This window comes from Oreochromis aureus, linkage group 23 (genome assembly GCF_013358895.1).
Source record: "Oreochromis aureus strain Israel breed Guangdong linkage group 23, ZZ_aureus, whole genome shotgun sequence".
NCBI lineage: Eukaryota > Metazoa > Chordata > Actinopteri > Cichliformes > Cichlidae > Oreochromis > Oreochromis aureus.
In genome coordinates, this window is record NC_052963.1 from 16,602,050 (window position 1) to 16,616,573 (window position 14,524).

General features: G+C 41.0%; 1 protein-coding gene across 1 annotated transcript in view; it reads right to left on the reverse strand.

Moving 5' to 3' along the window:
• Nucleotides 1-10,638, reverse strand: part of LOC116310276 (neural cell adhesion molecule 2) — a 373,150-nt gene extending 362,512 nt beyond the window's left edge. The window contains exon 1 of the mRNA XM_039606303.1: nucleotides 10,489-10,638. Coding sequence (XP_039462237.1) covers nucleotides 10,489-10,540 — 52 coding nt within the window. The 5' untranslated portion in view covers nucleotides 10,541-10,638. The remainder of the gene's footprint in view (nucleotides 1-10,488) is intronic.
• Between the last annotated feature and the right edge of the window lie 3,886 nt (nucleotides 10,639-14,524).

The window sequence follows — 14,524 nt, forward strand, 5'->3', positions numbered from 1 at the left end:
ATTTCTGAGAGTGCGAGAAAGACATTTTGCAAGTCCTACACACAGATTTCCTACCACTGCTTTGAGAGTTTTTCAATAGGAACATTTTGTGTTCTTAGTGTTAATTAGTGTTGAATTAATAATGATAATTACCTAAAGTTGTTAAAGGAGGACTTTTTTTTTAATGATATAGCAATAAGGACAGTATTTAATGGCTGTAATGTTTATACATGGTTATATAATAAATCCCAGCAGCTTCAGAATGTTCTTGTCATTTTCACTTGAACTATATTTAATGATTTTGGATGTTTTGTTTCCATGTCTTAGGCAAAACAAAATATGATATTGTGTGAGAACACATTTTTCAAGGCTTAATCTTCTTATTACTGGTGTCAGACAGGCTATGTAAACATTCTAATTTGATTTGTAGTTCAAATTTTGGTATGAACACCATATTTGAAGGAATTCCTGGTCTGGTCTGGGCCATTGACCAAAAGGCATTGGTCAATAAAGTTGGTCTTTATACTACAAAGTTGCTGCAGCTTTAACCTCTTTGAAATTGACACAAACCATTACTATGATGGGAACAAATATACCTCTGTAAAATACCTCTGTAAAGTCCTAACGACCTTATAAACTCCACACTATCCTGCACCAAGAAGATCTGAACGTTGTTGCAGAGACTTGACACTCCTAAACACTTCATCACTCATCAAACATTTATTGCCAGTATTTAATCTCAGAGATGAAGACATATTTCTATCTGTACTAGAGCCTGACTGATATAGGATTTTTAAGACTGATACCTACACCCATATTCGGTGATTTAAAAATCTAATATGCCAACACATTGGCCAATACTTATTTTCTTTCAGAGAGATGAAACAAACTGATTTCCATAACATTTGTAATGCGTATAGATTTATTTACTTATTCACACTCTGCCCAGCTGTGCTTGGATCAGCAGATTGTTGTAAACTGGGATATTGTAGAATGCCCTCTGGTGGTCTAACTATGCAACATCAAAACTAATAATGATAATATATAACAACTCATGTACACTCTTTTCTTTTTCACTTATCAGCAGCAAGTAGCTAATATCGGCCGACAGTATCGACCCCTGGATCATTCGGATGGGTTGGAATTTGTACTACATAAGCATTCAGGTACAAACCTGCCAAAACTAAGTTTTAGAATCCAAATCTTTTTCACATATTTCACACAAATTCACAACACACACACCTTTAAGCGTGCTTAAAGTAATTGGAACCACTCCCTAGCTTGTCTTGTCCCATTGACAGGTGTATCCAAAAAAACCCACACCACTCTCTCATTAGTGTCTGCTAGCCAGCACAGCTACAATTAACATAAGTCCTTTCCTCAATCACCATGACGGACTATATCGACATCCAGCAGTCTCCATAGGCCCACACAGTCTTAATGCTAAGTCAACATGGGGCCCACATTCATCAGAAGCAGGTTGAGTAATACTGTTCTTTGGCTGTCAATAGATGGCTCTTCTTCATTATGGTTCTACCTATCTCTCAGCGTTGGCACATTCAGCTGTCTGCTAAGCTGTCATCCATCTGTGTCCGTCCCACTGCCTTCTGAATCCAAATTTCTTCTGTCATTGTGTTTGTACACCTCCACTCCTTCACCTGCTACAGTCTCTTACGAAAAAAAAATCCTTTTACCAATGACTCATAAAGAGGGTTAACATAACTGTGCGCACATCTGCTGTGAAGCCTCCAACCAGCGTCTGTACCAATTTACCACCCATTTCAATGCATCTGTCCAATTTCTGTGAAGTTCTGTCTCTTCTTCACTTTGGGGCCATATCCTAGTTTTTGCAGAGCTCAGGCTATTTACTGCAAAATCACAGAAAAAAATGCACTCAACATATTAGCAAAAGGCACACTCTTAGGCATGTTTTAGAAGTTTTAACGCAGTGCAAATTTCATTAATGGGATAAAGAGAGGAAAAATTAAAACTTCCTCACACTGAATGCTTTGGGAAAATAATTGGCAGCGCTACAGAAAAAAAGAAGAAGAAGAAAAACATATGCGTCATCATTATCACTTCAAATATGTGTTAGTCAAGGCTTGACAGGTGTACGTGACTGACAGTTTAAAAAAACTGAACAATTTGTTTAAAAGAAAATCATCAGTTTTAAGTGACTTGCTATACCAGGTGCAGTGTAATACAAAGGCAAGCAGAGGAGCAGAAAGAGAAGCATTTGTAAAGGTTTTTTTGGGGTTATGTTTCTGTTTCATGTGGCAAGGTAATGGTGGTTATTGAAGTGTGAATAATACATATACATTTCTGAACTACTCTTTTACTTAACAATTTAAAAAACACTTCTTTCCTCTGTTACATAGATTATGTAACAGCCAGAGAAGAAACGGAGAACATTTGGACATAGGGATAAGCCTTCTTTGTTGCATATAAACACTAAAGTGCGATTCATGCGTTGCAACGTGTCTGTGGTACATGTAATAAAATATGCAATTAGCAATTCTATCAGCAGAGCCAATATTTTCTGCCAATGTTAGCTGTTTGTTGATGTATCTGTATCAGCATGTATAAAACCTGATGAACGTAAATTAAACATGTAGACAAGAGACAGGAAACATGGTCTAATTTTACATTTCAAATATCAATGTTAGTATCAGTTTTAAAAAACGTATAATAGTTGGGCGGTAGTTTTTTTGGCTAAAGCCTTGCCCATTTTATTGGCAGGTCATCTGTTGTTTTAACATCGGAATCAATACATTTTTTTCAAATTAAACAGCTTGTAAAAAACCTTTTCATGTCAAAACATGAAAAAGTGCCAAGTAGGCCAGAGTTTTGTATATTGTATTCTTCCACTGTATTTTGACTTTTGTATTCTCTTATGTGTAGCTTTTACTCCTGGTTGGTTTAATTGTATTTATATTCTCAGACCTTATTAGTTTTAGTTATCTTGCTTCTGTTCCCAGCAATAGTTTGTTATATTGAGTCATCTTGCTTAAGTGTTTTTTTTTTTTTTACCTTTTGTCTGTGTCAAGTTCGGATCCTTGGTGTTATTTCCTGTTTTATTTTGATAGTCCCACTAGCTTCATAACCTCGTAACCTTGTAGATAAATATTGTCTGACTCTCCCCTTGCCATTTGTTGTGTTGTCCCTCGTGCTGTGTGCTCTGTGCATTGTTTAGTTTTTCCCATAATTTCCTGGTTTGTAAGTTCCTGGCTCCTGTCTTGCCTGGGTTTTGCATTTTGTTCCACAACGTCCGAGTTAAGCCCCTTTTCCATTAGTACCTGCTCAGATTGACTCGGCACGGCTCGCCACAACTGGTTTTCCATTACAATTTAGTACCTCTAAATGTGTGTGGTCCTTGCCATAGCAATGCGTCCGAGCGTCTCGCAACGTAATCAATATGCAATCAATCAATCAATTCCGAACCCTACAACAAAAGTGGACATTGAGACAAGAATATACCTGCTGCTTGGTCTACAGCTTTTCGTCACACTTGGGGGAACACGGCATTTTGCAGCCATTTCCCCCGTTGCTGCGTATCAAAAATGGTGTTTTTGATTTTTGTGAATGACACGCTCACATGAAGTGACACTACTGACCAGCCAATCAGTGGCATGCAGTCTGACAATGTCACATTTTAGTACCTGCTCTGATCACTTGGAACCCCGGCCAAGCAGGCACTAAAAACGTGCCTGGAACCAGGTACTATCACCTAATGGAAAAACCTGAAAATAGTCGCGAACCATGTCGAGTTGATCCGAGTAGGTACTAATGGAAAAGAGGCTTTAAAGTCCTGTTCTCCATGTCCTGTGTTTGGATCAAAAATCTGCCTTCCACACAGCATTACATGATAACAGGATGCTGTTTTTAATGGCTCCGGTTTGGCATCTTTCGTGGTTTTCTGTTTGTTTTTTTGACAGATTTCACAGATGCACATTAATGTTATCAGTGCTAATCAACATTAAATCAGTGTACATGCACACCTACAGTTCAAATCACAGTAAATTTATGACATCAGATAACACCTTTGCGTTCCTTCACCAGCTTTCCATGAACAGATGTATCAATGTTAATTTTCAAAATAAAACATAAATGTGAAAACATGGCTTTTGCAGCTCACTACAAATGGATAGATAGCACAAAATGGTGGCATCATCTGAGTAATATGGGTGACATCACCAAAAATAGTCAGTTTTTCAATAGTCTGTCCTAATAACAGAGCAGTCGAGTCAAAGAATGGGATGAGCAGGATCTCTTCTCCAATTTAATGCTGCATTATGTCATTTAAATTTAAAAAAAAAAAAAGTCTCATGTGATTCACGTCAGCCCACTGTGAAGCAAAACCCAAGGCGTTAGTGCAGATATTAATGCGGTTTAAGTGGGTCACTCAAAACATACAGCACAAACCAGAGCGGTTCTGAAACACTGCTGCCGTTTGCCTGATTCCTCTCTTCTTCATTTAATTGTGCCTGCCGGCACCCATCCCCAAAAGTCAGGCCCAGACCGAGTGGGTTGCATCCCGTGAGGGGATCTGCTTTGGAGAAGTGGCCTGTGAAGTAAGAGTGTGTGAATGCCTGATCTACAGAAATAGAGTGAGCATGAGTAGAGGCAGAGGAAGACCACTGTTACCACTTTCCTCCATCCATCTGTCAGTCAGCCAGTGTGCCCACTGATTCTGTTGTCACCCTGGCATCCTGGCTCTGCCTATTAGCCTGCTAGTTAGACTGACATTTAGACTGGCAGGACACACATAAGCAGGAGCCAAAGGGTCTCCTGCTTGGCTAGCACCAAACTGATGTAAAACAGTAGACAAACCCACAGGAGTGCACGGAAACATGCAGCAGCTGCCTCCACCAATCACATCAGTCTGGCCTAATTTGATTCCATCTCGACAGGATTCAATTACATTTTATTAATTTTGGCACAGTGAGACTCCATAGAGTTTGATTCAATCTCTGGCAATGCAATTTAACTAGATGCAATCAGATTCACTTGAATTGAATGAATTTTTAAACATAATCTCTTCCTGCCTTCCTACACCCCCCCACCCCCCTCATATAAATCTTCCTGTTGCTCACTCCATCCTGCCTAATTTTCCCTTTCTGGGATTCAGAATATAGGATTTAATGAGCAATGCCAAACTCCTCCTGCAAGAGGACCCCGACTGCTTAGTGCATTTTCTTGGCTTCTGCTTGGGAGAGACTCCCCGAGGAGAACATTAGTCACTTCCATGATAATAATGGGTAATTTGACTGAAAACAGACTGAGGTTGGCAGAGGGCATTATTGAACATGCTGCTGTTTTTGCTTCATGGATTTCAAATAACTTGAGGTTTTTCAAAATATGCCAAATGTTCACATAGTGGAGCGCGTAGCTGGAGTGCCATTTATCCCCTCAGCACCTCTGATATTACTTAAGTTACTTAAAAGCCCAAAACGTGTCACTACAAGACAATCGGCCTCCTTATAAGCATGAGCGTACAGCTATCTTAACCCCAAATGCTAATCTGCTAATCGTGTTTACAGAGTTGCAGGCTGAATATGGCTTGTAAACAAACAACACTCCAAACTACCTAAAAGCAAGAGAGTTCATTCCATTCACGAGTCTGCAGATGATCATTAACCTTTCCAATAAGGATTTTATACTCATAGAATGATTATGAAACTTTAAGCTCCTGCACAGATGAGGTTTCAGCTGATTGTTATTGTTAATGTTTTTCTCTCTCTTTTTTTGTTGTTGTTGTTGTTTGATCTCTTTTTGAGGTAAATTTGCCTTTTGTAGTAGAAATTACAGCTTGGTGGATCGATCCAAATATTGATAGTATCGATATCAACGCTGGTATCGGTATTAGATCGATACAAGCGCGACATGATTGATACTTCGTTTATATCCTCTAAGTTCAGTATGTAACCCACTGAACTGTGTTACATAAAACTTTTTTGGGGGGGGGCGGGGACTCAACCTCAAACATGAACCTTTTTGTGTTGAATGCCACGTCTGTTATTTATAGAAATATAGCACATTTAAAGAACAGAAGGTGACCCAAAATGCTTCAGGCACAAGCGCATTTACATTCCAGGTCTCCAACTCAAACCCAGTTTTAAAGTACATGAAAAAGTTGTATTTTGTTGTGTTAACTAACTTTTATGAAAAGTAAAAATCCTGGTAATTTGGAGGTCACTGATGATTATTCATCTCATTAGTCATGACACAATGCTCTACCCTACATAAGTATCAGTATTGGTATCGGCCACACCAACGCTGTAGTTACTTGCCATTGGATCTATACCAAAATTTGCAGTATCACACAGCACTAGTAGAAACTTCACTCTATTACCTCTTATCAACACACTAGTAGCACCTAATCAAGAACCAATCCTGCACATTTACACTGAAAGATAGGAGCTTGTCCCCAAAAAAGTAGCTGCACGTGGTCTGTCAATCTCTATATGGTGGCTATGGGAGGAGTGCAACCCACAGAAAGTCTCAGCTGTGATGCCCCCACCCCACCAATTTCACTATATATTCTCTAACCTCCTTCTCAAAAGGCACAGACAGAGCTGGTTCCAAACTGAAAGCAAAAAAGGTATTTGTGCTTTGTGCTCATTTTCTGTCGGTACTTTTGTGATGCTTGGTGGTTTTTCTAAATTCTCTTTGTGATCTTTGTGGTCATTTGCCATTGCTTTGTCCTTTTGAGGATCTTTGTCCATCAGTTATAGCCTCTTTGTAATAGTTTTCTTTTCATTTTAGCTTGTTTTGCAGCCATTTCACTGACATTCTTGCAAGAAAAAAGAAAAAACTTCCACTTTGAGCAGGCAGCCTGGTCCATGGACGCCTTGGTCCATAAAGCATTTGTTCTGTGGCTCCGTGGTTTTTGTACAGATAGTAGGGTTATTTACAACGCACATACATTTGTATCCTGGAGCTGCTCATCGCAGGCAAGGTAACACAGCCTACACTTTAATAATTTAATAGTTCTTCAGTCTTTCAGTTTGGAAAAAGAAAAAAAAACTAAGTTGCACATGTAGGAGGTAAAAATATAAATATATGTTGCAGCGACATATCTAAAAGTGTCTGATCATTTCCTTTCCTTTATTTCTGTCATTTCATTCCCAGCAAGCTGACAAAACCCCTGCAGCACAGATGCTTGGCAGTTCTTTTTTTTTCACGTATCCAGGTGTTATAACACTCTCCTCCTGTCTTACACACCACGTACAAATTCGATGCTGGGGCTCGCACAGATCGAGTGCTAAAGGGCACGAGGAATAAAAAAAAGCAAAAAAAAAACCCAAAACTTGCAGGCAAATAAATAGCATATCCATAACACCGAGATTGCCCTTTGTACAATCCAGAGCCCTGCTGACTCTAGCCGTTCCTTAAATTGATTTCTCGTATGCAGCTGCCTCGAGGGGGCGATTCCATTTTCATATATACACTGGCTCTCTTTATATGTACCCCACCACCCCTCCCCCCCAGTTTATTAGTCAAATAATGCAATCAATTTCACCTTGCGGGGGGGAAAAAAGACACGGGCCATTTCATTTGTGAACAGCTTTGCATGCCTTTAAGAGGAGTTTATGACTGGTCTTGCATTTTGTTAAGAGCGATGTGAGGCATGGCGAGAAACTTTTGGGGGGGAAAGAAAAAAATTAAACAAACCGCTCCTGGTGTGAATTTCTGACATTAACAGCTGCTGTAAAGACAATTCATTCATGGCTTGAGGATGAGCACAACACAAACGTGAGGCCAAGTGTGTGACCCTCGCATGCTTGTGAGCAAGTACACAAACCGGAGCAGGATGTAAGCAAGCCTCCAAAATGCTTAAGCCCAGGCTCAGTGTGTGTGCAGTGAGAGACACTTAAGCGCAGGGGCATAAATCTTCCAAACCCTGAGCCACTGACATTTCCCTCCCCAAGAGACACTGCGAAATATCTTAATTACGCCACTTAACATCACATCGGTGAGTCCCGGGCGAGCCCGAGCGAGCATATAATTCATTGTACTAAGCGTCTGTAAAAAGCCAAATACATACACCTTCGAGGATGCGAGTGCAGGGCAGGAGGCGAGCTGGGACTTCAAAAGCAAATGTTTTCCTTTAGGAGCCCAGAGAAGGCATCTGCAGAGTTAGTGTAGTAGGAGTACAGGGCACCGAGCTGACTCCTGGAAAAAACCAAAGCTGTAGACGGGAAGTGGTGGTGTGTGTGTGTGTGTGTGTGTGTGTGTGTGTGTGTGTGTGTGTGTTTGGGGGGGGCAAGTAAAACCTCTTTCTGGCTTTAGTCCCTTCACTGATGGATTAGTGTCTGTTCAAAGGCCCCACACTGATAAAAGACACCGAGAATCGAGCATCCTACTCATACTCCTACCCCTCGACTCAGAAGCAGTCTTATAATTCGCCTAAGAGCAGATTGTGAGCATTGTCTAACAGGTCAATTTGTGTGGACTTTGCTATCACACTCACATACACACACACACACAAAAAGCTTGATAAGAATGGAAATTAGTTTGGGGGTGGGGTGGGGAGGGTGGTGATGTAATACTCCTGCAACAAAAGGGAAAAGTAAAGAGAGTGATGAATATCCCAGTTAGGGCTCTATGAACAGTATAGCTGCCTATATGTGTCTTTGTTTGACCTCAGCTGGGATTAAATGTAATAATATACGAACGCTCTGAAGCAACGCCGCTCTCTGAACGCGCCCTCTTCATTTTCCTCTCTATCATAACCCAGCACTTTCTAACAGACTATTGATTAAGCTGGTAGAAATATGAGCTGCCGATAAACTGCACAGCCCTTTTGGAAGTGTCGGGGATAATAAACTGTGCGTCTTGCTCAGGTATGCTTCCCAGTCCTTTGCTGTTGTCAACCAAAACAAGTGCACAGTAACTGGGGTTGAACCCAGAGAAAGCATCTACTCCTTTATACTTTAAAACCATACAGCACTTCCTTTAAAATCCACTTTTACCTCTTTAAAACTGTGGCACACACAAACAATTTGATCTACCATTTCCCATTTTGCTTTGGAACCCTTTAAAGCCTCCTCAAGGACCCCCACCTCTCCCCTTCCTTCAAAGCCTCACTTTGAGATCCACTCCCCCTCCTGAAAGACTTCAAAGCAAAAACTTGCAAAAGCAGTATCTGAATGCAACATACTTTAACGACTCGTGGCTTATGGCTTCACTCTTGGCACCACTTTACAGCGCTCTACCCCCACCTGCCGTTGTGCGTCAGGAAGCCAGTGTGGCCACACTCGCAGAAAAAGAATGTCCTCCTAAAACTCACTCGACTCTTATTTTCCATCAGAGATTTTAGTTTTTTAGTTTAATCTGAACAAGTGCACAATTCACACCAAGGAAAAGGATCACCTTGTCCTGCCCTGTCATTTTTATTTTTACGTGTACTTATCCCGAAGAAATGGGTTTTCGGTATTTTCCAGTGATTGTAAAGCTTCGGAGACTCTCAGCGAGCGACACGATTAACAAACACACAAGAACGATAAAAAAATAAAAAATAAAAATAAAAAAAAAAGGCAAAGAAATGCATCCGCGTGCACGCAGCAGCCACTCAGGTTACATCTTTATTTTGCCCACAGGCTTGCTGGAGCGCGCTCACACGGATCACATCGTCACCCCCCTTACCCCCTCCCCTCTCCTTCGAATCAGGTGCGCGACGCACGCGGAACCCAATTAACGGAGTAACTGTCACTCTGCTGTCTCGAATAAGAGTAATAAGATTTTTTTTTTCCACACATACACAAAAGAAGAAACTTTGGGAAGCATCACCGCGTCATGAATCTCACATTATCTCGCACTGCCTGCGCGCGAGGTGCAGACGCTGATGAAGGTGTTGACAAAAACCTCAATCTATGACAGTGTTTTCTCTACAGTGCTCCTCACAAGACAGAGTGGACAGGGAAGAGTGAAAACACACACACACACACATTAATACACACACACGAGCGCGAAAAAAGGCGGTGGTCTTTGACAGATATGAGTCCAGAATGTGGATATTGACGTCTTCACGTGCGCTGCCGGTTTAAGTTGGGAGGCATTAGTGATTAAAGCGGAAAGAAAGGAGAGCTGTTTGCAAATAAGAAAATACAGCAGCGATGTGAAACACGTTTGTTTTTTAAAAAAAACAAAAAACAAATTAGAGTAAGAGACGATATCCTGGGGAAGTATGGAGTGCACTGCAACACCCTAAAAACCCCACAGGACCCCGTCATGATCCCTCTTTTTAGCAGGAAAGCATCCTGCCCCCCCTGCAAGACGTGCTTCAACTACAAAACAACGTCCACTTAAACAATCCACCCCTCACTCTCTCTCTCTCTCTCACACACACACACACACACACACTTACATTCACACTCCCTCTCTCCCCTTCAGCTCGCAGCCCTCTCTCTGGCTGCTGCAGACCGAGATGGCAAAATAACACTCAACTTGTCCACAAAGTCTCTAAAGCTCGAGGGTTGCCACGCACTCCCGCGCGCATCCTTTTACCTTGGCCGCCGCAGACGAGCACCCCGAGGAGATGGACGAGTTTGAAGATCATTTTCGGGCGGGTTTCGGGGCTGCCGGACGCCGCTTTGAGCTGCTGTAAAAAAACGACAAGGGCGATACGCACACACGCTCGGCTCCGTTCATCCGCTGTCTTGGGCTCCGCTTGGCGACTGATTTGCCTCAGCTCCTTTCCTTCCCTTCCTTCCTATGCGCGCGCTCCCGCCTCCCTGCTCGTTCACCGTTTTGCTCTGCGCTGAGGAACCCCCCTCCCTACCCACCACCACTACCTTCACACTCCAGCATTATTCTCTCCAACCTCACTGCTGGTGGAGAAGCACAGCTACGATGGCTTCAGACATGTGTTATGTTTTTGCCTGACTTTATTGGCTTCTTTAAAAAAACATAAAAACAGTTAATAATAAGACATTATCTTTAATGCCTACAAGCACAAGTTTATCTAGTAATTCTGAGGACCCCCTTGTCTAATAGCTGACCTCACCTCACCGAGAATCCACCCTTTATAATCTTTTGTCAGAGAGCGGGCAAATGAAGAGGATTATGCGCAAAACTCAGAGCTCTGCGAGGCCATTTCATATTAATGTCCTAAATCTTATCGTTTATTCTTAATTAGCCCCGCAATAGACAGGTCTACTTTTATCCACTTTTAACGTAGTTTTTCTGTGTTTTTACATATATATTTTAAATTTTTTATTAATAGTAGTAGTAGTACTACTATTAATAATTATTATTATTATATTCATATATTGTTAGTATTTTTCCTCTTTTTCTTATAATTATTTATTTATTTTTTGTATTTCATGTTTTTATTTATTTATTCATTGTATTTTTATTCTGTCATTAATGTTGAGTAGTTTGGTCAGCACTTGCTGTTTTAGTACTTTATAAATAAAGCTGGCTTGGCTTGGTGACCTAATCAGGGTGTAGCCTGCCTCTTGCCTGTGGCAGCTGACCCCCCCCCCCACACACACACACACACAGACACACACAGGCATTACTTGTCACCCTGGATAAGTGGAATGGAATAGATGGATTGACTGATCACTTATTCTTGATTAGGCCTGCAATAGACTGGTGAATGTCCAGGGTGTGCCATAGGCTTCAGTATCTCCTCCAATCCTTAACTGAATGGATGGATGGCTCAAACAATACCACTGTGCATTTGCATAATTTACACTTCAAGCAACAATAAATATAACAGGTATCGTTGCTAAGGACAAACACATTCTCAGCCAGTCACAATCTCGATGCCACGCTTCACAGCAGTTGGCAGACAGTGGTGCTCTGGTTCGCACTGTCACCTCTCAGTGGGTTAGAATCTGCTGAGGACTTTCAGCATGGCACTTTCCCATGGACCCTTTTTCTTTCCCACAGACCAAATATATGCATGTCAGGTTAATTGGTGAATCTCAATTGGATGTGCCTGTGAATGTGAGCATGAATGGTTTTCTGTCTATCTGTGTTATGTGGCTATGTGACACCCTGTCCAGGGTGTACTCCACCTTCCTCACACTGACAGCTGGGGTAGGCCTATCCAGAACTAGACAAGCAGTTAAGAAAATTACTTGAAAAAGCATTTTTGTGTCTTCTTGAGCTTTTTAGCAAAGAAACTCCGTCTTGTGGTTTTGCGACATGGTGCTGCTTTACATGCACCCGGATTTGCGACATGCTTTACGGTAACTCAAAACGTTGCACGTGCGACAGGTTGCAGTTTCATGCCCGGACATGCAACAGGCAGAGACAGCTACACAGGCAGCCCAAGAAGAAGCACTTTTATGGAAAAGAGGGGGTACGTCTGTGATTTGGTTACATTTTGGGTTCAACAGCACCGACACAGAGCAGAAGATGCCCATTTGCAAGCTATGCTATAAAACTATTCCTGCACTCGATGGCAACACAACAAATCTCTTCTATCACCTAGAGAAGGTCCATGAAAAAGAATACTCAAGAATCCAGAAAATCTGAGCTAAACCAAGTTGTGGAACAGCGGGAGCAAGTTGGGAAAAGAAAAACTATACCCAGCCGAAGATACAGCAGTCTTTCGCACAAGGCACGCCGAAGGACGGCTTTTGTGACCTCGTCAAAGTCCTTGATCCGAGGTACGTTATGCCTGGTCGTAAGCACTTCAGTAAAGTCGAGTTGCCTCGCTTATATGACGCATGCCGGGCCAAAGTAGAGAAGGATGTTTGCAGTGTCGTGCATTATGCCTTGACTACTGACCTATGGACAAGCAGAGATATGCAGCCCTACATGAGCTAGCCATCCATTTCATTAACAAAGACTGGACCCTCTGCGCTCGCTGTTTACAGACTGCATACTTTCCAGATGACCACAGGTCAGGTGGTATATCGCGATATATATCGTTATCGTGATATAAAATAATCCATATCGTGATAAATATTTTTTCCATATCACCCAGCACTACTTACAGCACAAAATTAAGGGAGAAAATGCAAATTTAAGTAGGTTAGGAAACTAATTCAGCAGTTTGTCCAGCAGTTGAGTACCAATGTTACATAGTTTGTCTACCAGAGGGCCTTGTGCAACTTCTCTGTTGGCATCATGCATGTTTGCAATGCCACAAACACAAAAACCAGTTGATCTGAGCAGAGCTGGGCAGAGTGTGAACAAGCAATAAAACATGTTTATTCTTAAACTGCACAGTCATATTATCCTAGTAAGGAGTCATAAAAACCTACACATAACAAATGTTTCATATGATGTCTCAGATTTTGTAATCACCAAATATCGGTATTGGTATCAGTATTAAAAGTCCCATATTGGTCTGGTTCATTTTGTTTATTATATTAATAAATAATGAAGTAATGATATTTACTAAATGGTTAATAACCGATTTGTCGATGCTGTAACGTTTCACCAGATGTTTACAAATCACTGTAAATGATTAATAAATACTGTGTAGTTGATCTATTTATAGAATTTTGCCTTATCTGGCTCTTATAAACTTGTATCTGATGTTTATAGTATATAATCAGGCAGGTTGGATTATATTGGTCTAAATGGAAAGATTATGAGTCTTTAGTTATGTTCAGGAAAAGATCATGATCGATAAACATCATATAGTAGTGGACACTTCTGCAACAGCCTTGGTAATCACTAACAAATACATTTTCTTAAGTTTAACATGGGATAAAAAATGGACTTTCTTCCTCTTGCAAGGCATAGTACTAATCCTTAACCATATACAAAGTAGTTAAATCCACTATAAATTGAAAACTTACTTGCAAATAAATAAAATTAATAATTTAAGACTAAAATGACCAGATACTAAACGGTAACTGATTCTTAACTTACTGTGTATTAACAAGTGTTAATGCAGTTTTACAAGTATACTTAAGCATAAGCATACAACCTCTTATACAGTCTGACTGTATAAGTATTCTGTATTCAACACCCCATTTGCTCTCCTGCTGAGAGCAAATGGGGTGTTGAATTAAAACTCTGAGTAACTGAGTAGCCAAAAAAAGAGTAAATTAATGAAATGTATGGTGTCTTAGTTTGGAGAGGTATTGTGTATTTTATTAACGCAGCCTCAATAAACTGGGAAATGAAGAAACGCCTGAAGCTTCCCTTAAACATTTTGTCAAAATCATTTGATGGTCTGAGGTAACATGGCATTCAATTGCAGGATGGACTTCAACCCACAGTGGCCTCTTCAGGTTCCATTTCAGGATAACAACAACTCATTTTCTGCTCCATAATTTGACCCATATTGCTGTGCTCCTAACGGACATGTGTCAAAAGGGCTCCATGGCTGTAATTCCCCAAAGTCGCCTGACAGACTGATGCAATGAAGGCAACTGCAGCAGATAAAGAAAAGTCCCGACCTACCTAACAGCCATCCAGAGGTGAGTTGTCGGCTCTGGGATTTTGTTACGGTGCAATTTGTGTCAAACTTTCTAAGTGGAAACTGGGAAGGTGTGAAAATGAAGAGTAACAATCGTTTCCCAGTGAGGCCTGGCTGGACAGCCGATTTGGATTTTAAGTATTTAACGGA